This window comes from Nyctereutes procyonoides, unplaced genomic scaffold (assembly GCF_905146905.1).
Source record: "Nyctereutes procyonoides isolate TBG_1078 unplaced genomic scaffold, NYPRO_anot_genome, whole genome shotgun sequence".
NCBI lineage: Eukaryota > Metazoa > Chordata > Mammalia > Carnivora > Canidae > Nyctereutes > Nyctereutes procyonoides.
Window position 1 is genome coordinate 83,337,504 of NW_026575146.1, and position 23,799 is coordinate 83,361,302.

Consider the following 23,799-nt stretch of genomic DNA (forward strand, 5'->3'; position numbering starts at 1 on the left):
AAAGTTATAACCCCCGGCAATCTCAATTGCTGGTGGGAAGGGTCCTGAAGGTCTCTGACAGGAGACCCACTGGGGACTGAAATCCCTGATTGTCTAGAAGGAGCACCTGTGGCCTCTGCTGGCATAACTCCAGGCAGTGCTCACAGTAACAAGAGGAAACTGGGCAGCAGGCTGATGGACATGCCTTGCTATCTGGTGGCCAAGGGCTTATGGAGAAGGCCAGGGTGGAAGCAGGACTCCGTGACGTGGTGCCCTTACTCTTCCTTCCATCTTTTCCTCCAAAGAGGTAGATGGCCTCCATTTTGGGTGATCAAGTGTTCTAAATACTTTCTGTAACAGATGATTCTTTCCTGTTGATGAGTCTTCCTGTAACTGACAGTTCTTCCTGTAATTGACATCAGGTGGTATGGTGGGTGACCACCGTTTTGGGTGACTCCCCCCCCAACCCTCCAGGGAAGCAGCGGAGCTAGGCAACTAGGTGTCACTGTGAGCCCTGGCTATCACCCCCCACCTGACCATGTGCCCCAGGACTATAAGGTGAGGATAGTAGGGCCTTCCTCACAAGGTTAGGGCGGCCACACGTGAGATGCACTTAGCTGCGTGTGCAGCTGACGACAAGCATGTGGCAAACAGACCTGATTCAAATCCTAGTCCTACCAATTGTCAGTGGTGACGTCCCTCAGATTCCCTTCTTTTTTTTTTTCTTTTTAAAGATTTTATTTATTTATTTGATGGAGAGAGAGTACAAGCAGGGGGAGTGGCAGACAGAGGGAGAGGGAGAAGCAGGATCCTTGCTGAGCAGAGAGCCCAATGTGGGGCTCCAGCTCAGGATCCTGGGATCATGATCTGAGCCGAAGGCAGATGGTTAACCGACTGAGCCACCCAGGCGGCTCCTGAGTTTCCCTTCTGAGGGAGCTGATGATATTGGATATTGGCAGCACCGACCTCGTGGGCGGCGTGTGAGAAATCACGAGCACAGCAAGCACTTTGCACGGTGGCTGTCATGGAATGAGCGCTCTGCAAAAGTGAGCTGTTATTGTTAGGGATATTGTCACTTGCTGTGCTTGACTCCATGATGACACTGAGTCACACACCTCTGGCTACTCAGCCCTAGCCTGGGCTTGACAGAGAGACCCTATGGTTTCCCTCCCATTCCCCGGGGAAGGTATTCCAGACACACCAGACTGGGGGTGGGCCTTCTGCCTGTCTCCTCCTGTCCTGGTTGCAGGCCAGAGTCAAGAGCCGGGAAGGTGGGGAAGAAAGACGCTTGGCTACTCCTGAGCAGTGCTGAGAGTCCCCAAGCCTGGCAGGGGAGGAGGCTTTGGAGTAGCCCTCTCTGGCCTGGAGCCCTTTCATCAATGAGGATAACAGAGCCGCCTGGCACAGGCACTGTCCTCAGGACAGGATTGGGGGCCACCAGGGTTGGCTTGTCTCAGCCAGGAGGGACCTGGGAGGTTGGCGGGAGAAGAGGGAAAAGGAGACCCATGTTGCCATGACCCTGGCCTGGTGCCCGGGTGTCCTCCTTCCTACATGGGGTGGCCTGTCCATGCTCACCTCTACTCTAGCCCAGCCAGCCGTCATCTCACGCATCTGCTCCCGTCTCTCCGAGCCACCGTGCCATGGGTACTGAGTCTTCCTCAGCTTGTAATTTCCCAAGGGGGGAGGGTGCCATCAACTTTTTCCTGTTGATGTGGTCAGTGTAGATGGAGCACACTTGTGTTCTCCTCAAACCCGTTCCTTCCACCGTCTTCGACAGCTGAGGAAGTGGCTTTCTTGGATTCCTGTTTCCCTCCCCTCCAGCTTTCGCAAAGCTCCACCAATTCTTCTTACAAAAGAGGTCCTGACCTGTCCCCTCTCGCCATCTCCACTTCCTCTCACTTGGCCTCCTGAGCCCTCTGCCTGCATCTGCTGACCAGCTGTGCTCATTGTCCGCACAGCTGCCAGCGGGGTCTTAGAAACCTCAGCCCCTCAACATTCCTCTGTGTATAATCCTCCAGCAACAACCCAATCTGCCCGAGTGAAAGCCTGAGTCCTAACCGTGGCCTCTAGGGCCTTCGGTGACGAGGCTCCCTTGGGCAGCTGCTCCGGCTCTCCAGCCCCCTCCAGGCAAGCTGGTCTCCTTCTCACTCCTGAGCATAACAAGTACATCCCCACCATGGGCCTTTGTGCCTGATCTTCGCTTTTTCCTGGATCTCCATTCCCCAGAAATGAACAGAATTCTCTCTCTTGCTTCCTTCCTCTCTCTACTCAAATGACCTCTTTCTAGAACAGCAGCCTGACCCTGCACATTCCATCCTGCCCTGCTTAATTTCCTTCTTAGCATGCTCACTATCTGACCAACACTTGTTTATCTGATTGTCATCCATCCGTTCGACAGAATGTCAGCTCCACGAGGTCGGAGAGTGTTTCTTCTCGGTCACTATGATACCCCTAGAGCCCAGCATAGGCATGTCACATAGTAGGTGCTCAGTAAACATGTGTCGATGGAACAGATGAATTCTGGGAGAGTCCAGGACGAGGGGTGGAGCGTGATATCCTGAATTTGGTCCTCCTTGTGTGTCGTCACTGACTGTGAGTCCCTCCTACGAGATGGCCTTTGCATCAGATCACTTCATTTTTCCTAAACTTTAGAGGTTTGCCTATGACCTTCGACCTTTCATCCTGTAAACCTTTATTTCCTACATCTCTTTAAATCATTCACTTGATTGATTTTTTTTTTAACTTAGCTTCCTCTTAAGCTTGTATTTAAAAAAAATAAATCACCCATTTGGTATGCCGGCTTCTCTTTGTTCTGATCATGCTAATATGTTAATATATATTAACACAAAAGTTGCTGTCCATTCCTCCTGGGATCCCCTGGCTCATCAGGATGGTGCTTGGGTGGCCCTCTGGACAGCACAGGTTTACTCAGTCCCTCATTATTGACAGTGCTCTGCTCCTCAGGGCGAAGTCCTTCGGGGCATTCCTCCCAGGCCAGACCTGCTGGAGCCAGGGTCTGTTGTCAGAGCACAGGTGTGTCAGGGCGGGGTCCATGCTCGTGTGCAGGAGATCCGGTGGGGACGGTCCCTGGAGCTGCTGTGAAGCCGCTGCCGTTCTCTGCCCCGTCCCGACCACTCTCCGGCCTTATTTTCAGCCCCTGGGATTTTGCCAAACATCTTCCCACTTGGGGCCTTCACATACAGTGTCCTTGTGGGACTTTCCTGTCATTGGGACACCTCCCCGGGCTCCTGAGATCCCAACACACACTTCCATTCTGTGCTCTAAAAGCCCCCCTTGCACGTCTCTCAGGAGCAGGTGCCACAGGTGGCAAGTCAGGCATTATGCATGAGGTCATTTGGTTAATGTCCTCTTCTCTACAAGACTGAGAGAGCCCCACGAGGAAGGGGCTCAGGCAGGCATCGGGTGTCAGTCCCCTCCCCGCCGCTCACAGCCCCACTACCACCCTCTGCCCCACTACCACCCACAGCCCTGCCCTGCTCCTGCACGTGGACTTCCCATTCCAGCCAAGGCGGCCTCATCACCTTCTCTCCCAACATGGTTTGGTTAGTCCTGCCTCTTGGTCTTGACTGTGGTCTCTGTGGTATCCTCTGCCTTCATCAAAAACTAGGGGAGAACAGCCCTGTTCAGGAGCCACACCCAAATGGCAGCTTTATTCTCAGTGCTCTCTTAACCCCATTTGGACCTTGAGCCCCTGCTGCTTCTCACCAAGATGACGGAGCGCACAGTAGTGAGAGCTCTGGGCCCTGGGTGCAAGTCGGGGCTGCACAGTTACCAGCTGGGGGACCTCAAGGAAGTGACTTGACCTCTGTGTCTCAGCACTTCCAGGTTCACAAACATCAATGCACCAGAATCACCTGGAGGAGTCATCAAAACAGACTGCTGGGCCCCACCCGAGTTTTTAGTTCTGCAATCTGGCATGGGGCCTTGAGAATGTGCCTTGCTCCCTTTTTTTTTTTTTTTTTAAAGATTTTTACTTATTTGATAGAGGGAGATAGAGAGTACAGGAGTGGGGCAGGGAAGGGCAGAGGAAGAGGGAGAAGCAGACTCCTCATGGAGCAGGGAACCCAATGTAGGGCTCGATCCCAGGACCCCGAGATCATGACCTGAGCCGAAGGTAGATGCTTAACTGACTGACCCACCCAGGTGCCCCGAGAATGTGCTTTTCTAACGAGTTCCCAGGTGATGCTGATGCTGCTGGTGCAGGCACCCAACTTGGAGAGCCATTGTCATACTAGTTAGAGAGGGTAAGTGGAGGTTACTTCACGTAAATCGAGTAGAACCACTCAGAGTAAGCGCTCGACAACTCTTAGTTATTACTACCATTCCTCCCAGAGAGTCTGGCAAAATTCAAATTGCCAGCGGGGGTTATGGAAAAAAAGAATAACTGAGACCAGGGCCTGGCCACTCTGTTTCCTAGCTCTGGGACCCTAGGAAAATCCCCTGGCACCTACACTGAGCCCCAGTGTTATCTTCACGACACGGTCCCTTCCCAGGGCAGCCTGAATTCCTGAAGGGGCTCCATACACAGCTGAGGCCTAATTAGTGTTTCTGAAACCAAAAAAAATACAGTTGGAAAGGCTGCAGCTGCGGAGTACGGCCTGAATGCGAGGGACGGCAGTCAAACCCCCACAGGCCCATGAAACACCCCGAGCTGCAGGGGACAGGAGGGAATGTCAGTGTGGAAAGAGGCCTCAGCCCACAGCTGCCAGCTCAGAGTGGGAGCGGCATCAGGGCGGGTGGCCTTGGGCTCGGGGCTAGAACACCTGGGCCCTTGTCCCCACACGGGACCTTGTAGGGGGCAGGGAGGGCGACGGCAGGCTCCCCTAGGACGGATCAGAAATCATCAGGATCTGGACAGGTGTTTGGCTTCGTGGCATTTATTTCACGTCCCTCTGTACAGGCCCTGGGGCCAGGTGTGGGGGGCAGGAGACCAGGCAGGGGTAGCAATAAATAACATGGACAGACAGACAGGGCTCCCCTCCAGACAGATGAGGTTAAAGGAGGTTAGAGAGGAGCCACAGTGTGGGGTGGGTGCTGGCAGGGCTGGGGGCGGCTGGGAAGGAGGGGAGGCCAGGCCCCCAGGACCTCGCTGTCACCTGCCCCCTCCCTTTCCTGCCCTGGCCCCCACCACTCTGGGGAGCAAGGGAGCCCGTAGCCAGTAGGGGCCAGTGAGGGTCCTGAGGGAGGGGTGGCCACACAGGCGGCCCCCAGCCCCCTCACTTGACCCGAATTTCAGCATACTCGGCCAGCTCCTCCGTCAGGGTGTAGCTGTCCTTGGTGGCTCGTTTGCCCAGGTCCGAGTGAGAATAGCTCAGGTCCAGCTCTGGGGGTTCCCCACGAAGGCCCAGCAGCCTCCTCTCCGATCCCAGTCGCCTCTCACTCTATGAACAGACCCAGCCCATTAGAAGGCTATGGTTCCACCTTTTCCAGGTGCAGAGGCAGCAGGTACCTGCACCCCCGCAGCTCCGGGGCTGAGTCCCAAGGCCCCGTGCGAACCTCCTTTCTTAAGGACCAGCACGCAGCCACCCCTTCGGTGTCCGGGTCCCGCTCTGGAGCCTTTGCCCCAGCTGGCGCCGCCACGCACCACCCCCTCTTCCTTGCTAAGCCTGAAAGTCACCTACAGATCCACTGTCCCCAGGAAGCCCTCTTCGACCTAGGAATTGGCAGGGGCGGGGGGGGGCACACTATTCAACCCATAGCTTCTTCCCAGATTAAAGCCACCTGGCTGGGACCCCACCTTTCCAAATATTTGTAAGCACCTGGCTCGGTATGTTCTTCCCCTGATGCCTGGGTCTGGTGCGGCTCCCCTCCTCGCTCCACCCGGGTGACCCCCGCTTCCCCGTCGCGGGCTCCACCCTCACCCCCACCCTACACGGGGCCTTCAGACACAGACACAGGACAGTGGCCACAGACAGAATGGACAAGGCCGGGAGTGCCAGGCAGGGCCAGGCTTAACCAGGGAACATTCCGGGTGCCTGACGAGAACGCACACACATGCACCCCAACCCCCAGGCCCGACAGGGGCCCAGAGGCGGACACACTGAGGCCCCGGGGACCTACCTCCTGGGGCGCTCATTCCAGGGTAGAGACCTCTCTGGACTATTAGAGAAGGAAATGCAGTCATAGACCGGGGTGGGGAGGTTGGGGCTGCCCTCCGCTGAGCCCCTCAGCCCCTTTCGTGGCCTCCGCCTGAGTGGCCCTCCCAGCCCAGGTGCACCCAGCCCTCCGCACTTCCTCCTTCTCCCTCCCTTGGCCTCCCAGGCCCTCCCAGGTCCTCAGGGTCCCTGGCACCCAGGTTCTCCAGCTAGCCTGGAGCCACAAGGCTCTGGCCCTCACCTCATACTTCTCTGGCGCCCCAGAGATGCGGAAGTCACTGCTGAACAGGACCGGGGGGTTGTCCCCCGCCGAGAAGCTGGGGCTCTCTGTCACGTTCTTTCTGCAGGACAGGACATGTCAGGCCCCAGCGGGAGTCCTGGGCTTCCCTCCCCGCTCCCTTTCTGCACCCCATCTACCTTAGGAATTTGGCTCAAGGGACCCCAGGGTGGTTCCCACCCCCCATGTCTCTAAGATGGAGCAGATGCCTCTTCAGAATGACCAGCCTCCTCCTGCCCCCACTGCCATCCCCCTGTCTGGTCCTGTCTCTGCCACTTTTTGGGGCCCCAGCCTAGCTTCTTGGATTTCTTCTCAAGTGCTCTGGCTCTGTCAGCCCCTCGCTGCCAGGATGCGGAGCAGAAAGGTGCATTCATTTTCAGGAAAGCTGACGTGCGTGTGCACCACAAGGAGGAAAACCAGTCCAGTTGTGGTAGGTGCGTGTGGTTTGGGGCTGGGGAGGGTTTTTGTTGCCAGGGATGATGTGTGTAAGGATCGGGGCCCTGGAACCCACGGTGCCTGACCCCGTGGCTACAAGCCAGGGGACGCTGGCTCTCCCCCATCACACCGGAGCGCTTGCAGGAGGGTTCCCGGAGGACAGGAGGCCACAGCACCATCAGGATGCGCTCGGCCCAGGCGCTGGCCTGCTAGGCGGGGGTCTCTCCTCCATCCAGCCAAACATTCACAGAGCAGAATCCGCCCTCCCTCACACGCACAGGGCCGCCCTCCGCTGCCCACCCACTGCCTCTAACTGACCTCCCCGCCTCCCCAGCCCCGGGGCACCCCCCGCCCTCAGGGGAGCCCTGGCAGGCCGCTCACTTTCTGCGTGTCTGGGTAATGTAGCAGACGATGGCGATGAGGATGGCAAAGGCTACCACAGCTCCCACGGGGCCGATCTTGGCCCACATCAGGCGGTCTGAGGACAGAGGACCCAGGCACCCTCAGGAATGCCAGCAGTGGCGAGGACACGGGGGCTTGTAGGAGACGGGCCGGGCGGAGGTGACAGTGAGGACATTTACACAGCTGGCAGGTCCCTGCACTGCCTGACGGGCCCGGGACAGGGCCCAGTAAAGCGCCGGCCAACCCAGGGCAGCCCCCCCTTACCACCCGGAAAGGGCATCTTTATCACTTGCTCCATCTGTGTCGCCTGGACCATGCTGGGAGGCTGATGGCCAGCCCCGGGGCGGGAAGCCTGGATCCAAGAGGTACCCTCCCTCCCCGTGCCCCCCCGCCCCCCCAGCACTCACGGGCTCCCTGGAAGGGCAGCTCCAGGCTCTTGGAGCCGTAGAGGTTGCGGGCGGTGCAGATGACCCGCGGCGGGGCCTGGGCCTGCCCGCGCAGCGTGAGGATGCTGGTGAGCAGGAGGCCGCTGCGCTCCGAGTACACGAACTCCCGCTCGGTCTCGTTCACGGTCACGTTGCGCGAGGGCAGCTCAAAGGCCACGGACGGCTCCGGGTTGGACTTCACCACGCACAGGCACTGCACTGTGTCTCGGGCTGCCGCGCAGTGGGACTCCAGGAGGATCACAGGGGCAACTGCAGGCCAAGAAGGACCAAGACTCAGGGGACGACGGGCGACAAGCGGAGGCTGAGCCTCAGGGGACTCCTTGGCGGAGGGCCAAGAGCAGGTGGTAGCTGTCGCAGAGACGAGCGGCCTTTTCCCCTTTGCACGGTCTCTGGCCCCCTCTCTAATTTTGTTCACCTTGTAAGACCCAAATGACATCATGATGCTCCCCACTCAAAAAACAAACAAAAAAACAAAAACAAAAAAAGACCCTCAGTTGCTCCCCATGTCACTGACAATGACATCCAAACTCTTTTCCTGCTTTCATGACACCCCGAAAGGCCCCAGCCGCACTAATCTCTCATCGGGGCTCCTGCCCACTCGCACTGGCCTCCTCGCTGCTGCTTCTTCTTCTTCTTCTTCTTCTTCTTCTTCTTCTTCTTCTTCTTCTTTTTTTAAGATTCTATTTATTTATTCATGAGAGACTCAGAGAAAGAGGCAGAGACACAGGTAGAGGGAGAAGCAGGCTCCCCGCAAGGAGCCTGATGTGGGACTCGATCCTGGGTCTCCAGGATCATGCCCTGGGCCAAAGGCAGGCTCTGAACTGCTGAGCCACCCAGGGATCCCCTCCTCGCTGCTTCTAAAGCTCATGGAGCTTCTTCCCCCCTGGGGGTCTTTGCCTGGAACACTTCCCTGACACCTGCTGAACTCAGGTGACATGTCTTTTTTCTGACCACTCATGGAAACTGCACCTCACTTCACTGACCATTCGCACCCATCTCGCCTCGGTTTGCTCCCAGCACTTATCCCTCCCTGTTAGACACCTGTACAGCTCTTACTGCCATCAAGACAGGCTCTCCTTCCGCCTGTACCCTGTCCCCACACTTAGAACACACCCTCACATAGCGGAGCTCTGTGGAGACCGGTGTGGGCCACTGAGTTCCGCAGGCTCCCCTTCCTGGCCATCCTACAGATGCCCCGGCTGACTCCCTAAGGCTCCCTTGCAGGCTGCCTGTCCCACTTTCATGGGATCCTCCACTGCCCCTGACACCAACCCCCACCCTCCACCCAAGACCATTGCATCAAGTTCTCCATTGCTGCCATTTGTATTCCAAGAATGATACTGGTGTGGTTTTTGTGGCTTTTTTGTTCTTGTAGTTTCTTTCATTTTCCAAAATATGATACTATAATAGAACATCGAACATTCCTTTTTTAAAACTATGTTCTCTTTCCCTCCTGAAAAATCCAGCACCAGAGTCTGCCCCGCTAGACTGAACTCTGATTCTCAGTTCTGACCAGAATCCACTTAACAAACGGCCAAAGGACCCTCGGACCATCTACCGCCACTTACTTTCAATTTCCGTCAAAAAAAAAAAAAATATGCACCTAACATTGACAAGCTAAGGGAGTCACATGACTGGATTCAAACTCGAGATGGTTCCAATTGGAACCTCAGTCTGTACTTGCATCGAAACCCGGTAAATTAAAAATATATTGCCCGAATTCTGTTCAGGCAAACATGCACTATGCTGGCTCTAGTGTTAACAAATTGACACTCCGCAAAGTGCGTAACGACAAACCTGAGCCAACAGCTATTACATTTTTTAAGAAACCTTTTCATTCAAGACCACACCCCTGGTGCTCCGGTGACAGCTTCCACCCTTGACCCCCTGCCGCCGCCCTGCCTGCATGTGCTCAGTATCTCCGCAGCTTTGCAGGTGGCCTGGGAGACCTGACAAAGCCTGACTGACCCCACACAAACCCCAAGTCCCACAAAGAATGGGGAGTTTGGGGTGTGACAGCTTTGGCTGGAAGCCCAGCTCTGTCGCTTACTGTCCCCGACCAGGCCATTCGGCCTCCTTGGGCCTCCACGATGGAGTTTTCATTGTGCAAACAGGAGTGGCGGTCCTTTCTTGCAAGGGCCTGTGAGAACTCTGAAGATAAGCTCCCTAGTGTGATGTAAAGGCTTAACTTTTCCCTTCCAAGGATTTAGGACGAGATAAATAGAGCCATTCCAGCAGGGGGAGCACGTGAGAAAAGCCTTAGCAGCAGGAAGGCCGGAGGCACCCAGCCTGGAGTCCAAGGGAGAGATTAGTGGGAAATGATTTAGGGAGCACAGAGGACGCGTCAGTCAGGCACTGTGGGCGCTCAGCATAACTTCCAGAGTCTTCACAGGCTTCTTTGGGATAAGCTACTGTTATCATAGCCATTTCTCAGTAGAGAGGCTCAGCAAAAGTGAAGTCACTTGTCAGGGATCGTGCAGCAAGATGAAGACAGAGCTGGGATTCTGCCCCAGGGCGGGTCAGCTCTGTCTGGTGCTGGACACCAGTTCACACTTCGGTTTCCTTCTATTAAACTGGGGTGAAGAACAGTCCCTCGCAATCACGTTGTGGTGAGACCCACATAGGTCAGGGAGCGCCAGGGGCTCAGGTTAGGACCCTGGGCACAAGCACTCGGTAAGGTGAGTACCTGCTGCAGGACCCATGCCACGCTGGCCCTGGGCTCAGCTGGTAAGAAGGAAGCCCCGCACTAGAAGCCCCTGCCATTGTCAGGGAGCACCAAACCCCTGGTGCTAGGGATCACAGACTTCAGGGACAGAGAGGAGCCTGAGGGGTACCGTGCTCAGCACCCTGTGGCCTCACTGCCAGAGAGCACGTCCTGTGATCAGGGCCCGGGTGAAGCCTGAAGGGCTCAGCAGGTGGGGCGGGGCCAGGTGGGAGGGGGCCTTCCACTCCCAATCTGTTGATTTGTCTTCAAAAGAAGCCAAAGTAAGTAAGCCCTTGGGTTCCACGGGCTTCGGGGAGGCAAAGCAGCCAGCGGTTTAAGAGCTGGGTGGGACAAGAGTCCAGAACATTCCTGGCTCCGACCAACCTTCCTTGCTGCATGGTCCTTGGAGATTCTGACTTTTATTTTCTTCTTCACAGGGTGACCACACAGGCTCAGCAAAAGAACACCTGCCGAGCTTGTGGTCCTGCCCAGAGGAGACCATTAATGACCGACCTTACTGCGCAAGAGAATCTGTGACTGCAAATGTGTGTGAGATGCTGTGGTGCGCATGTTCCGGGGCCTCCATATGATTCTCAGGGAGCTCTCTGACCCTTAAACTTAAGATCCACTGGCTTGGGGTGCGACAGGGAAAAAGGGTGTAGCAGAAGGAGGAAGCTGGGCCCAGGAGGCGGCGTATGGAGAAAGCAGAGTACCCCACACTCATGATCACCCTGGGTACTGCGGGCGAGCAGAGGCCGGGAGGGAATGCACCCCAAGGTGAAAGGTTGGCACAGCAGTGCATGGCCACCCCTCTGCCACAGAAGGTGGCACTCCAGAAATAATCTCTATCTACCACGTGCTGATTCTCGCCACATACAAAGCACTGAGTACAGATTGTGCTCAATACCTTCTGGCAAACTTGTGTGGCGAGGACCACCGTGGGTAGAGTAATAGAGGCCGGGAGTGGTAAAGTCCGGAGACTAGCGCAGAGGCCAGGCAGGAGCTGGAGAGGAAGCAGGGGAGATGGAAACACGGAGGTGACACTCCGGAGGGAGCTGCTGCTGGAGACGGAGTGCAGACTGTGAGTTGGGAGCCACAGCCCTGAATGGCAGCCGGGGTTGGGGGTGGGGGTGGGGGTGTTGGCGATGCCACCGGTTGAGGAGGCCGGGAGAGGTGCTGATTGGCAGTGGAAGGATGAGTTTCACTTCCAAGACAGCTTTCTCTGTGCATCCGTCCCATCTCTCTGGCTCGACTGTATCTGCTATAAGCCTGGTGTCTGTACTCTCGGTCCTCTCCTCCATGTCCCCCAGAGCCACACTGCCCTTTGCACACAACAACTGCTTGATTGATGTATTCTGATGTAATAACTTAGGATGAGGCCAGCTATGGCAGTCCAGGAAAGAGGAGCCAGACTGCCTGGATTTGAACCACTTTCCAGCTGTGTGACCTTGGGGTAAGTTGGCATAAACTCTCTGGGCCCCAGTTTGCTTCTCTGGAAACTGGGGACAGTAATAGGACCTCCCTCATAGGAACATCCTGTGGAGGAAACGAATGGATCCCCGTACAGAGCTTCTAGCAATGCCTGGTACACAGCAATGCAATGCAAGGGTTAGGTGTTGTGGTTCTTGGTGAATGCAAAGGGGTAGAGGCCACGGGACCCAGAAACCTTTCTGGTCAAAAGTGCATCCCCGAGATGTGGGAACACAGCACTCTCGGGTGGGACTGAATTTCTTGCTGTGGATTCAGCTTCCCTCCCTTCCCCATTCTCATCTGCTGGTGCAAAGCTGACCCTTGGCTGGGATGCATGGTGCAATCCAGCAGTCGAGGTGCCCCCCACCCTGAACCATCCACTGAGGAGGGGAATGTGGAAGGAGGTCAAGTCCAGCCGGCAGTCAGCAGGGGAAGGGGCGAGGAGCGGCGGTACTCACACTCCACGGATAGGTTGAAGGTGGTGGCCCTCTGGCCATACTGATTCTCAGCCACACACCAGTACTCCCCATCATCCTCGGGCGTGACGGCAGGCAGCTCAAGCTGCAGCTCGCTCTCGTAGATGACCGTGGCCAGAATCTGCTTCTCCTTGAAGATGGTGAGAATAGGGTCCGGGTTGCTCCGTGTGGAGCACAGGATGGAGACGGTCTCCCCTTCCACGGCCACCATTGTCCCGTTCACCGTGGGCTTCCGGGGTGCATCTGGGGGGCAAGACAGGGGGTTGACGGTCAGAAGGCAACAGTGCCTCTTCCCACCCACCCCCCACCAGTGTGACCGCATATGCCCCAATCTGAGCACACCTGCTCAGGTAACCCTTGTCCTGGCTACCGTTTATAAGAACAGGGGCTCTGCTAGCAGGGCGCTTGTGGCTGAATCCCAGCTCTACCCCTTCCCAGCGGTGTGTGTGACCTCTCTGGGCCTCCTCTCTCTCATCTGGAAAATGAGCCTGATAACAGTCCCAACCTCAGCGGGGCCACTGAGAACCTAAGTGACAGGTGCCGTTCTAGCCTGCACAAGGTAAGGTAAAGATTCCCAACCATGTGAGGAGACGCTATGTAAGTAAACACATGTAGTTGGCAAGATGCACATAAGGGCTTTGGAGAAAAAGAAATGTGGTGACGGAAGTTAGAGTAGTTACAGTTGTAACTGGGATGGTGAGGGAAGTCTTCCCCCAGAGGAGAAGAGGTGGGTCAGGGCCAGCCCTGGGGATGTCTGGGGGAAGAGTATTTGTGGAAAGCGCTCAGAAACTGCTGAGTAAATGTTGGCTGCAGTTCTCATTATTATTATCCACAGCCCTGGGCATTTTGCCTCAATAAATATTTGTGAATGAGTGAATGAATGAATGACCTCTCCTTGGTTCCCAACAAAGGACCTTATCTGTCCAGCCCCTCCGCCGGGGACTCCCTAACGTACACAGTGCGGACAAGGGGCTGCGTGGGGTCTGGGGTCCCCTCATCCGTCCCCCTACAACTGCAACGGGGCTCCCGGGGAAATGCGGATTTCCAGGGCCCGGCTGTACTCCCACGCCAGCCAAGGCTGTCCGCAGGCCCCGGAGTCTAACCAGCTCCCCTGAGCCCTGCGCCTTCCCACCTCGCCCCGGGATGCGTGTGCGCCGCAGGTGTCCGCCAGGTGCGCGAGCCTGGGACGCAGGGAGGACCGCCTCCAGCTTCGGGTCCCCCTGCTCCGCCCGAGGCCTGGGGGGGGCTTCCCCTCGTCCCCCTGGGCCGCCACTCACACATGACGCTGAGCCCCACGGTGCGGTTGTCCTGGCCGTAGGCGTTCTCGGCCAGGCAGGCGTAGACGCCGTCCTCCGCGGGGGTCACCTCCTCCAGATCCAGGAACAGGCTCTCGGCCACCGCCTCGCGGAGCACCGAGCCGTCCCGCATCCAGGTCAGCAGCGGCAGCGGGTTGCTGTCCGCCCCGCACAGCAGGCTGACGTGCGAGCCCTCGATGGCCTCCACCGAGGCGTTCATCTCCACGATCACCGGGGGGTCTGAGGCCCCAGACACAGCGGGGGCGGGGGGGCGTGTCAGCGGGCCCCGCCCTGGCCCCGCCCCGGGCCCGGCCCGCCCCTCCTGGCCCCGCCCCGGCCCGGCCCCGCCCCCTCCCGGCCCCAGCCCCGGACCCTGGCCCCGCCCCGCCCCCTCGAGGCCCCGCCCCGGCCCCGGCCCCGCCCCCACACTCACACTTGACGTCCAGGCTGGCGTAGCCCTCGAAGAGCAGGGTGGTGTTGGGGAACGAGGCCTGGCAGCCCAGCCGGTGGCCGTTGGCCTCCCTGGTGGGCACGAAGTGGAGCAGCGACACCTGCACCCAGGTGCCCTCGTCCTCGCGCAGCCGACCCAGCACGGCGGGCTCCCCCAGCCCCTCGTGGCCCAGCCAGCTCAGCTCCGGGCGCAGCTCCGGGCAGTTGTCAGGCACCATGCAGCTGACCTCCACTTCCGAGCCCGCCACCACCTCCGGGGGGACCACGATGTTGGGGGTGTCTGGGCCACACGGGGGAGAGGAGGGTTGGGGAAGCGTTCTGGCTTCCTGGTCCCCTCCCCATCCTTGGATACAGAATTCCCCACTGCCTTCTCTGCTCCCGGTGTCCCTTCACCTAGAGGCCCTCCAGGGTCCCCAGGTGTGTAATCATGAACAGAACACTTCAATGGCCTCACAGCATCTACCTTGCCCGGGAGGTGGGTGTTGTTATTTTGCTCGTGTTTTAGATCACAAAACAGGCCACAGCCCGCGCCGAGGAGAAGAGCTTCAGACGCTGCCACTCCAGCTTCATCGTCTGTGCTCTGGATACTACGTTGTAGCCCTTAAGAAACTTCTCTCCTTTCCCATGTTTGCTTTGGTTCCTTTTCCACTTATGTATGTGAGTGTGTGTGTGTACGTGAGTGTGTGTGGTATGTCCTGGAGATACGTCTACATCTGGCTGTGCCAGTGGGGTCTTTTTCTGCATCGGGGCTGTAACCTGGCTCATGTGGACTCCGTGCTGCTGGGGAATCCGAATTTAGGGGTTCTGTGCTATGGGGCCTCTCAGAAATTGGGCAGCGTGGCCTACTCTGATGGCCAACTCTGGCCCAGAACCGCAGGTTATTTGGCCGAAACTGGATTTGTTTTAAAAAATCCAAATCCGCAGCCAGTGTTTAGGAGTTAGGAGATGACACAGAAAAGCACACGATTCTGGTTTCTCTTAATGCAGACTCCCTGAGAGCAACATCTCTACGTTCTCCTCCTGCACCAGTTACCCAGAGCAGGGTGCCACAGGCCAGGTGCTGGTCTGGGTGCCCTGCGACTGTCTGCTTGTTGAGCTGTACGTGCTCTCCTTGTCCCCATCTTACAGAAGCGGAAAACAAGGCCCAGAGAAACTAAGTAACATGCCCATGGTCACCCAGCTAACCCCAGGGATCCGGAGGCCTTTTACCCCCCACCCCTGGGCCCCATTGCTTTTCTCCTAGTTGCTTCTAAAAGAGGAAGCACCCTCGTTTTCCCTCTGAGGGCGGCAAGACTATTTGGGGCCCCACTTCGCTTAGTTCTGTTGGCCGCCAGGTCTGTGCGGGCATCGGGGTTCACTCCCCAGAAAGGCACGGAGGAGCCCATCGAGCCACATGCACCCAGCCTGGCCGGCGCAGCCCCAGCCCCAGCACGCGCATGCCCTCGGGGACTCACTGATGATGTCCAGGACACTGTGCTCGGAGAAGGTGTACTGGTTGTAGCCGCCGAGGTCTCCGCGGAAGTAGTACTTGCCTCCCAGCTCGGGGCTGAGGCTGCTAAGCAGGAGGGTGCAGTTCCGCAGGCCCAGGTCCCCCAGGAGTCGGCTGCGGCCCTGGAAGCTCTCGTGCACAACTTGGGTTCGAGACTTGAAGACCACCGGGGGATAGTTTTTCGGGTAGGGGCTGTTGAAATACCAGACGCCGTGCACGACGGCCGGCCGCAGCTCGTCAGGGAAGTCGAAGCGGCAGGGGATGGAGACGCAAGTGCCCTCGAAGGCAGAGATGGACGAGGGCATCCAGGCACCCCAGTGGCCCCCTCGAGAGGCTGTGGGCAAGCAGGACCACTGAGGTGGAGGGACAGGTCCTTCCCCGATCCCCCCACCACACACACACACACACACACACACACACACTCCCACCACCTTCCACCCTGCAGGGACCCACAGAAACAACCCCAGCCTACTCGGGGACCAAGGCCCTGGGATCCCCAGCACCCCTAGCCCTTACCTGAGATCATGATCCAAAACAGAGGCAGTGTCGTGAGGAAGATCATCTTGTCCAGCAAGTGAGCGACAGCTGGAGAGGAGAGAGGAGAGCACAGGAGGCTGGGGGTAGTGGCGAACGGTGCTTCTGATAAGGCTTCAGGAGGGGGCCTGTTCAGATGTTCGCTGCAGCTGGTATTCTTTTTTTTTTTTTTTTTTTAGATTTTGTTTATTAATTCACAAGAGACACACAGAGAGAGGCAGAGACATAGGCAGAGGGAGAAGCAGGCTCCCTGCCGGGATCCTGATGCAGGACTCGATCCCAGAGCCCTGGGGTTACAACCTGAGCCAAAGGCAGACGCTCCACCATGGAGCCACCCAGGTGCCCTTGCTGCAGGTATTCTTATGTGGAATTACAAACATTTCTGAGGCATTGACCGTGCATCAGGCCCCAGTGCTATATTAATTCATCTGGTCCCTTTGAGGCGGGAGCCGGTATAACCCGCATTGTATGGCTGAGGTCCAGAGAGGTTAAGCAATTTGCCTAAAGCCGCAGGGCTGGTTAGCGGCTGAGTTAGGATTCAAGCCCAGTGTGCCTAGCTCCGGGTCTGCAGACTTAACTGCCAAACGGCCCTGCCTCTGGGTCATAGTGCCAAGCTGATCATTCTCTTCATCACCATCGTGCGCCTGGGCATCTCCAAGAAAGTAAGGACAGAGCCAGGGCTGGACGGGCAGCAGGAATCAGGGGTAGCCAGGGGGAAAGAGAACCCCAAGAGCTGGAACCCCGCCCCTCACCTCAGTCTCCCTGAGTTGGGAATGTCTTCGGGTCTCACTTGAAGCTGTCAGCCAGCCAACCTGGAATGAGAGCCAGACAGGTGCACCCTCTGCCGCCCTCTCTCCGGGTCGCTCTGAGTGGTGGCCCACGTGGTCTCCGCCGTGCTGCCCGATTCTAGGGACCCTCCCACACAGCCTGGAAGCTGCTCTGTCGTCACCGCCAGCCCCGAGCTGTGAGCTGTGATGGCGAAGAACTTTGGGGAGGAGAGGGGAGCGGCGGAGCATCGGGGTGGGGGGAGGCCGGCGGTGTGGTGAGCGGGGTGAGGGAGCAGATGTCCCACGGCAGAGGCCTGGGGGTGGCGGGCAGGGACCCAGCCCATCAATGACCGGGTTTCACAGCATCAGCATTCCCAACATGCCGCGGGAATTCCTGCCGCCCTCTCCCACCCCACAGACGGCCCCTGCTGTCCCCACCCTCAGCGGAGGCCAGGGCCCCGTACAAAAGAGCCCTGTTCCCTCGGGGCAAGGGTGCCTCATCCTGGGGGGCTTCTCGGGTAGGTGGGATGAAAGAAGAGTCTGGCGCTCCTGGCTGGACTTGGGAGTGAGGCCAGGAAGGCCCCCGGGGCTGGGAGTTGGTGAGTCCCTGGCACCCGGCTGCTCTGTGGGTCGCCTCAGGGTCGAAGCCAGGGTTCCAAGTGGCTGCCTTCCCTGGCCCTCACCGCCCTCTTCCCACAGACACAGACACATGCACAGTCAGACACATGCAAACGCTGGCATGAAATGTGACAGATCTAGACCCGACCAGAAGGAACAGGCTCACAACAGTGACCCGGGCACACTCCCGGGGGGCCCCCTGAACACACGGACGGGCCCTGAGACCCCTGCCCCTGCAGGAGCACCCCTGCACTGCCCTGCCTCCTGTCCACACACGCTCCCAATGACACACAGACCCCCACACACGCTGAGGGTCGCTAAGGACAGACCCACCCAGACACAAGCTGACGGACACACGACAGATACCAGCCTCGCGCCTGCAACGGGAAGGTGTGGGACACAGGTGAGGGCCAGTTACGGGGACGGGAGACTTGTGACCCAAGCATGCAGACCCTCTGCTTGTAATGGGGGCAGAAATTGGTTCTTGGGGTGGAGGCCAGGAAAATCTTAGCTGTCACAGTGAGCTGTGACTCCCTAACGGGCCGCCGTACATAGACATCTACTGTACGGCTATAGTAGTAGCATTTCGTGGGCAGAATCAGATTAGGAAAAATAGCTCTGAAATAGTTCCTTAGTGGGGTACAGTGAAAACAAGGTGGAGGAACACTGATGTAGATTAAGGCTCACCCAGGGGTGGTGTGTGTCATGCGTCCAGGTGCTGGAACTGGCTCACTCACAGCCCACTGCCCCCACCCCCTCACAGATGGCAGGACGCAGGTGGCTGATCACCTGCCCATCCTTCTGCTCTTCATCCAGCCCCCGACCACTGCCACCCCATCTGCCCCAAACTTAGGAGCCCCAGGGCAGCTGCTCCTGCAGCCCTTCCACCCAGAGATGCTGAGAAGAACCCCTCAGTCTTTCTCTCTGGGGGTTTCTTCCCTCAGCCCGGCCACTGTCCCTGCCGTGGTCCCAGCCCATTCCCAACGTGGTCCTGAGCAGCACCCGGCCCCATCCTGAACCAGCCGCACCCTCGGTGAGCATCGGTGGCCCGGAGCACCTGGCCTTGCACGTGCTGCTGTGCACCCTTTGCCCCACCCTCTGAGCCTGGCCCTTGGCTCCCCTCTCCGCTGGTCCCGGCCCCTCCGGGCCGCAGTACTCACTTGGATGCTCTCGCTTCTGCACCCTCCGCTCCACCGGCCCCGCTCACAGTCCCCTGGCTCGCAGGGTCCAGGCCCCCACTTGCCAGCCCATCCCCTCCCCCCGGGTGCCAGGGGCCGCCTGCCTCCAGGGCCCAGCTCCTCCCTGCCCCCGAGGGAGGGGGGCACAAAGGGGCCCTTGTCACCACCACTGGGACTGGGCAGCCTGACGCCTGGGTTCTACTAGCTCCTTCCTGGAGGGGACGAGGGGAGGCAGCCTCCATCGCGGCGCACCAGGGTCTGGGTCCCTGGAAGGGCCTTCTAAGATCTCTGCAAGCCTCAGGCTAAGAAACAGAAGGCTTTGTTCTCAGTGTCTAGGGACTCTTGGTGGCCCGAGCAGGTATAGGTCGGTCCCAAGAGGCCACAGAGTGGGAGCAGGAGGAGATAGGACCTGCCCACCCTTGATTTTCGTGTCACCTCTATCTTCTCTTGAGCCACTCCCTGGGTCACGTTTGGTGCCGACGTCCTGATCCATTTTCCAGACTCTTCTGACCGTCAGAAATGACCTTATGGATTGATTGTCTCCTCTCAAGAGAACATGATCTCCAGTAAGATAAGGGCTTCGCCTGCCTATTTCCAATCTATCCTGTTTGCAGACTGGCACCTGGCACAGAGTTAAGGTTCACAACCACTGAGTGGGTGCACGCCTTATTCCTCAAACACCAGCGGCACCTTCTGGCTGCAGACCTTTGCTCTCATTCCTTCCTCCTGGACCCCCACCCCATCCCACACCCCACTCTGCCTCAGGCCACAGCCTGCACATCCTACAGGCTCCCCACCCAGATGCCACTTCGTCTGGAAGCCTGCCCTGCCCAGCTCACCGAGCCAAGCCCCTCCACCCAGACGCTGCCCACAGCCTTCCGCACATCTGCCCATTGCCCTCTGGGCACCCTCCTTCTCTGCCCCCACAGGAGCTCCCAGAGGCCAGGGTTTCTGCCTGTCTGCTCTGCCCTCTGTCCCCTAGGACAGTGCCTCGTGCTCAGTGGGGCTTATAGAGGTCTCTGCTTACCCTTCGAGCTGGGTGAGGACCCACTGTGTGCAGACTCCGGATTCCACAGTGATCCTCCTCCCGCCCCCACCCCTCCCATAGGTCATGACCCTTGCAAAGTGCTTGAGTGTGGGGTCTGCGGAGGGAGCCAATGGTACTGTGATCAGGCATAGTCATGGTTTGACCACGAGCTGTTGAGTCACGCTGGAGCATCTTCTGTCCTTCAGGGCAGAGCAGTTTTGGGGGAGAGGGAGGGGGTCCTCTCTCCCAAGGGAGAACCCGGCCGGGCTGAGGAGGGTGAGGGGCAGGGAAATCCCTCAGACCGGGGTGTGTGGAGTCAGAGAAAGCTGGATAGAGGGGGAGGGGGTTCCCACCCCCACCTCAGGCTTCATGATGTCAGACTCTGCCCGTGCCTTTCCCAGGCAGGGACAAAGGCCCATTGAGAGTGGGGTGGGGCTTGAACGCCTGGGTCCTGGAGAAGAGAGGGGCCTTGGTGCTTGGGCTTTGGAGGAGGATGCTGAGCTCCTGGGGTATTCCTGGGTCACAGCCTTCAGCCTTGACACCAACCCCCTTGGGGTCATGTACCTATGCAGTTTGGGAGTCCATCGCCTCTCTAGGTGTGGATGGAAGGCTGACCCTGGGGGAGGGGTGCACGGTCAAGTGTGTCCACAGGCAGCACTGGCAACTACCGCTGAAATCTGCAATCCCAGGTCCCTGGGCCACAGGAGGATGGGGCGCTGGGGAGCCTGGGCCTGTCCGAAGGGGGAGCCACCACTCCGATCCAGCAGAGCCCTCTCAATGGGGCAGGTGTGTTAGAGCTGTTGTGAGAGAGCACCACAGACTGGGTGGCCTAAAAACAGAACTTATTGTCTCGCAGTGCTGGAGGTCACAGTCTGACGTCAAGATATTGGCAGGGTTGATTCTTCTGAGCACTGTGGGGAGGGATCTGTTCTAGGTTTCTCCCTTTGGCTAATAGATGACGGTCTTCATGTTCACAAGGCATTCCCATGGTGTTCACAGAGCCTCTGTCCAAATCCCCGCTTTGTATAAGGATACCAGTCCAACTGGATTAGGGTCCAACCTACTGACCTCATTTTAACTTGATTATCTCTATAAAGACCCCATTTCCAAATCAGATTGCAATCTGAGGGGCTGGGAGCTGGGATTTCAACATTTAAATTTGGGAGACGGGCGACACACACAACTCAGCTCATTAAGTCATAAGCAGCTGCACAGCCTGAGGAGCTGAACACTGCAGAAACTTCTCCTTTCTCAGATGAGGAGGCGGGGTTGCAGAGTGGAACAAAGATGTCTGCAAGGTCCGGAAGCTCATGGGAGGCCAAGCTGTCCACCTGCCTTCCTCTCCCCACCCTTCAGCCTCCATTCAGAAAAACCTCTCCAGGTGATGGGCCTCTTGTGGCTTACAAGACGGAGGGTGGTGGATGGGATTGATCTGGCTCCCAGCTGGGTTTAGTTTGGCTCCCAGAGTGTTGATTTAAAAAATAAAATCCCTTTAATCAGTTGGCAATATTGTAAAAATCAGGAAATTTCACCTAAAAATCAACATGGCCGCCTTCTCTTGAAAAGAAGCTCTAACCATGTTTGGCCTGCCTTTGGCCATGACAGCCATCTCCCGGTCCCCCTAACCATCTAACCCAGGCTTCCCTATCCATATGTGACACTGGGGCCCAAGAGCCAAGGCTGTTCATCACCATGCCTGTGCTGACATGTTCTTAGGGGGTAAGAAGAGAGAAATGCATCTTCTCTGTCTCTGTCAAAAGTGGGGAAATGGGATGAATTGAGAGGGATACGGTTTCGAGAAGATTGGGAGGGAGCTGACCTTCTTGTGGAGGTGAGCGATATTTTCCAGCACATCTCAGGGCCGGCGTGTCCTCCCTGAGAGGACGTAGCTTCCCGCGCTCCCCTGAAACCCAGCCACTGCCCCCTACTCCTTCACTGTGTCTGCCTGGAAGGCCAGCGGTTCTCCGACTTCTTGGTGCCAGGACCCCTTTCTGCTCTGCAGAATTATGGAGGACACCCCAAAACACTTCTGCTCAAGTGGGTTTGATCGACAGCTGCTTACTGTATCGGAAAACAGACTGGGATGTTTTCAAAGCCCAAGGCGCACGAGCACCCAAGCCATTATCATCAGAGCGGTGAGGTGACCCCACATCGCAGGGCCTGTACACCCATGACAGAGGCGAGGGACGGAGGCAAGTAACATCTTAGTCGTTTCCACCCAGTGGAGCCCTGCGAGGGGTTCCCCGGACCTTGCTGTGAGCACCCTTGTGAGGACTCTGAATCTGTTACCCTTGTTTCAAGAAAACTTCAATGAGAGGAAACTTGGTTTAATTTCCAGGCCCTGCTCTTGCAGCAGAGATTCTAGGGCTTCTGAAGAGGGGGAGGAAGGGAAGAACAGGAAACAGATTTCCTTCCCCGAGCCTCCGCGCCAAGCCCCGACCACGCCGAGCCCACACGCCCCTGCCCAGGCCGGGCCCGAAACCAACCTCCGGCGCAGGCCTGGGGCGGGAAGAAAGGACAGTGGACACGCTAGTATGGAAAACAGCAGACAGAACCAGCCATTTTATTCCAAGTCTGGTCACCGAGGGGTGGAGGGCGAGGCAGGAATAAATACGGAGTGGAGGGGGCACCGGGGAGGGGGGCGGCCGGGGCGCTCTACGTCCTGCAGCAGAACCCACACTTCGGTGTTTTACAGCAGCCGCAGCAGAATATGCAGATGGGGAAGTGGGTGTCTCGCCTCCTCAGCCTCCGGAGCTGGAACGTGGGCTGCAGGGAGGAAGGGAGAGTGAGCGGAGATCCAGAGATGGGAGCTGGGGCGCAGGGGAGGCCGGGGGAGGCTCAGAGGGGGGCAGGTGCTCTCACCGGCAGGCCCGCCTCGGCTCCAGCTGTGTCCTGGGCTTGGAGGTCTGTGAGCTGTCCTGTCTGCGGGAGCAGAAGGGGTGGTGAGCATGGCCAGGGCCCGGGGGAGCTCGCCCACCTGCCCCCCAACCCACCACCTGCTGCCCAAGTGTCGGTGTCCCGGGGCTCAGTTGGTGTCCCGGGAGCGGCCCTACGGTGCGGCTTCTCCCCTTCCCTCGGGCAGCGCCTCCTCTAGACATCCCAGGTGTGTCTCCTTCTCTCTCCACAGCTACTCTTTGGGGGACAGCGCCCTCCCAGCCCGATGCCACCCCTGCCTGCAACAGCATCCACTCAGTTCCGTTCCACTGGCCTTCTCAGAGTGAAAGCCTGCAGGGCCCCCCTTGTGGTCGCTCTCCTAGCATCATAATTTTCCGTTACTCATGAAGAGCATTTACTAAAACAGTCACCTTGTTTTAACTGGTCACTAATTCCCTGACCGAGACGTAAGCTCCGCGAGAGCAAAACTCGTCTCTCGGCTCCCGTGCTCGTTGCGTGATCCCCACCGTGCAGAATCGGACTTAACACAGGCAGGGGTGGCATCGGGCCGCCCGTCCATCGGGTGGAGGGGGCTCGGGGCCCTGGTTCTCAGGGTCCCATCCCTGCACTTCACGCAGCTGCCCGTCGTGCCCCCTTTTCCATCCCTGAGCTCTGTGTGGTGCTAAGGGATCCCCAGCCCCAGGGACTGGCTCTCCCGGAGTCTTGGCCGCCGGGTCGGGCCCAGGCCCCGTGGGCTCTCACCTGGTGTAGAAGGACTGAGCCACTGGCCACGCTGGCCAGGAGGAGGAGCAGGAGGCAGGCAGCCTGGATCCGCGTGCTCAGGGCCATCGTGCTGTCCGTCTGGCTGTCCTGCTGTCAGGTTTCAGACTTGCTGTGGTGCCTGGGGCCCCGATTCGGTTGCTTTTATGGGTCCTTCTGGGGAAGGCGGGGGTGCTGAGCCCCCTCCCCTTTGTCCTAACTCATTTCCAAGAAGGTGGTGGCGCCGACAAGACGGGAGATAAGCGGGAACAGAGGGACAGGGAACAGTGTTATGTCACCCTTAGCCAGCAGAGGTGTGTCCAGGGGGTGGGGCAGACGGGGCCACAGACACACACAGACACACGCCTCTAGCCAGCCACCTGGGAAACACTTTCTCTGACATGCCATCATCTGTTGACGGCGGAAAAAAAAAGTCCCCCCTTTGCCCCAAGAGTCGAACAGATCGATGAGCAGGTGAGGTGACCTCTATTCTGCACTCTTTC

At 58.1% G+C, this 23,799-nt stretch overlaps 2 protein-coding genes across 3 annotated transcripts; both read right to left on the reverse strand.

Moving 5' to 3' along the window:
* Positions 1–4,868: 4,868 nt before the first annotated feature.
* MAG (myelin associated glycoprotein) lies at positions 4,869–18,657 on the reverse strand. Of its 2 annotated transcripts, XM_055310800.1 has the most exons (12): positions 18,619–18,657; positions 16,826–16,885; positions 16,056–16,124; positions 15,505–15,873; positions 14,034–14,330; positions 13,583–13,840; positions 12,288–12,548; positions 7,617–7,904; positions 7,189–7,285; positions 6,337–6,436; positions 6,061–6,099; positions 5,253–5,381 (listed from the first exon to the last, which is right to left on the reverse strand). In XM_055310800.1, the coding sequence occupies exons 3-11, from the start codon at positions 16,099–16,101 to the stop codon at positions 6,073–6,075; spliced, it is 1,743 nt and encodes a 580-aa protein (XP_055166775.1). In that variant the 5' UTR covers positions 16,102–16,124; positions 16,826–16,885; positions 18,619–18,657; the 3' UTR covers positions 5,253–5,381; positions 6,061–6,072. The 2 variants fall into 2 exon arrangements, with proteins under 2 accessions (XP_055166774.1, XP_055166775.1); XM_055310799.1 differs by lacking the exon at positions 6,061–6,099 and having other exon boundaries at positions 4,869–5,381.
* Positions 18,658–22,196: 3,539 nt separating this feature from the next.
* HAMP (hepcidin antimicrobial peptide) lies at positions 22,197–23,513 on the reverse strand. The gene is made up of 3 exons (XM_055311082.1): positions 23,300–23,513; positions 22,526–22,585; positions 22,197–22,429 (listed from the first exon to the last, which is right to left on the reverse strand). The coding sequence occupies exons 1-3, from the start codon at positions 23,384–23,386 to the stop codon at positions 22,319–22,321; spliced, it is 258 nt and encodes an 85-aa protein (XP_055167057.1). The 5' UTR covers positions 23,387–23,513; the 3' UTR covers positions 22,197–22,318.
* Between the last annotated feature and the right edge of the window lie 286 nt (positions 23,514–23,799).

Excerpts from the sequence above, each read along its gene's own strand:
- HAMP (XM_055311082.1), bottom strand. The coding sequence starts at position 23,386 with ATGGCCCTGAGCACGCGGATCCAGGCTGCCTGCCTCCTGCTCCTCCTC. Across the intron at positions 22,586-23,299 it reads GCTCAGTCCTTCTACACCAG|ACAGGACAGCTCACAGACCT; the intron begins GTGAGAGCCCAC and ends CTGCTCCCGCAG. Across the intron at positions 22,430-22,525 it reads GAGCCGAGGCGGGCCTGCCG|CCCACGTTCCAGCTCCGGAG; the intron begins GTGAGAGCACCT and ends TCCTCCCTGCAG.
- MAG (XM_055310799.1), bottom strand. The coding sequence starts at position 16,101 with ATGATCTTCCTCACGACACTGCCTCTGTTTTGGATCATGATCTCAG. Across the intron at positions 15,874-16,055 it reads GTTTTGGATCATGATCTCAG|CCTCTCGAGGGGGCCACTGG; the intron begins GTAAGGGCTAGG and ends GCTTGCCCACAG. Across the intron at positions 13,841-14,033 it reads CGCCAGCCTGGACGTCAAGT|ACCCCCCGGTGATCGTGGAG; the intron begins GTGAGTGTGGGG and ends CTGGGGCCTCAG.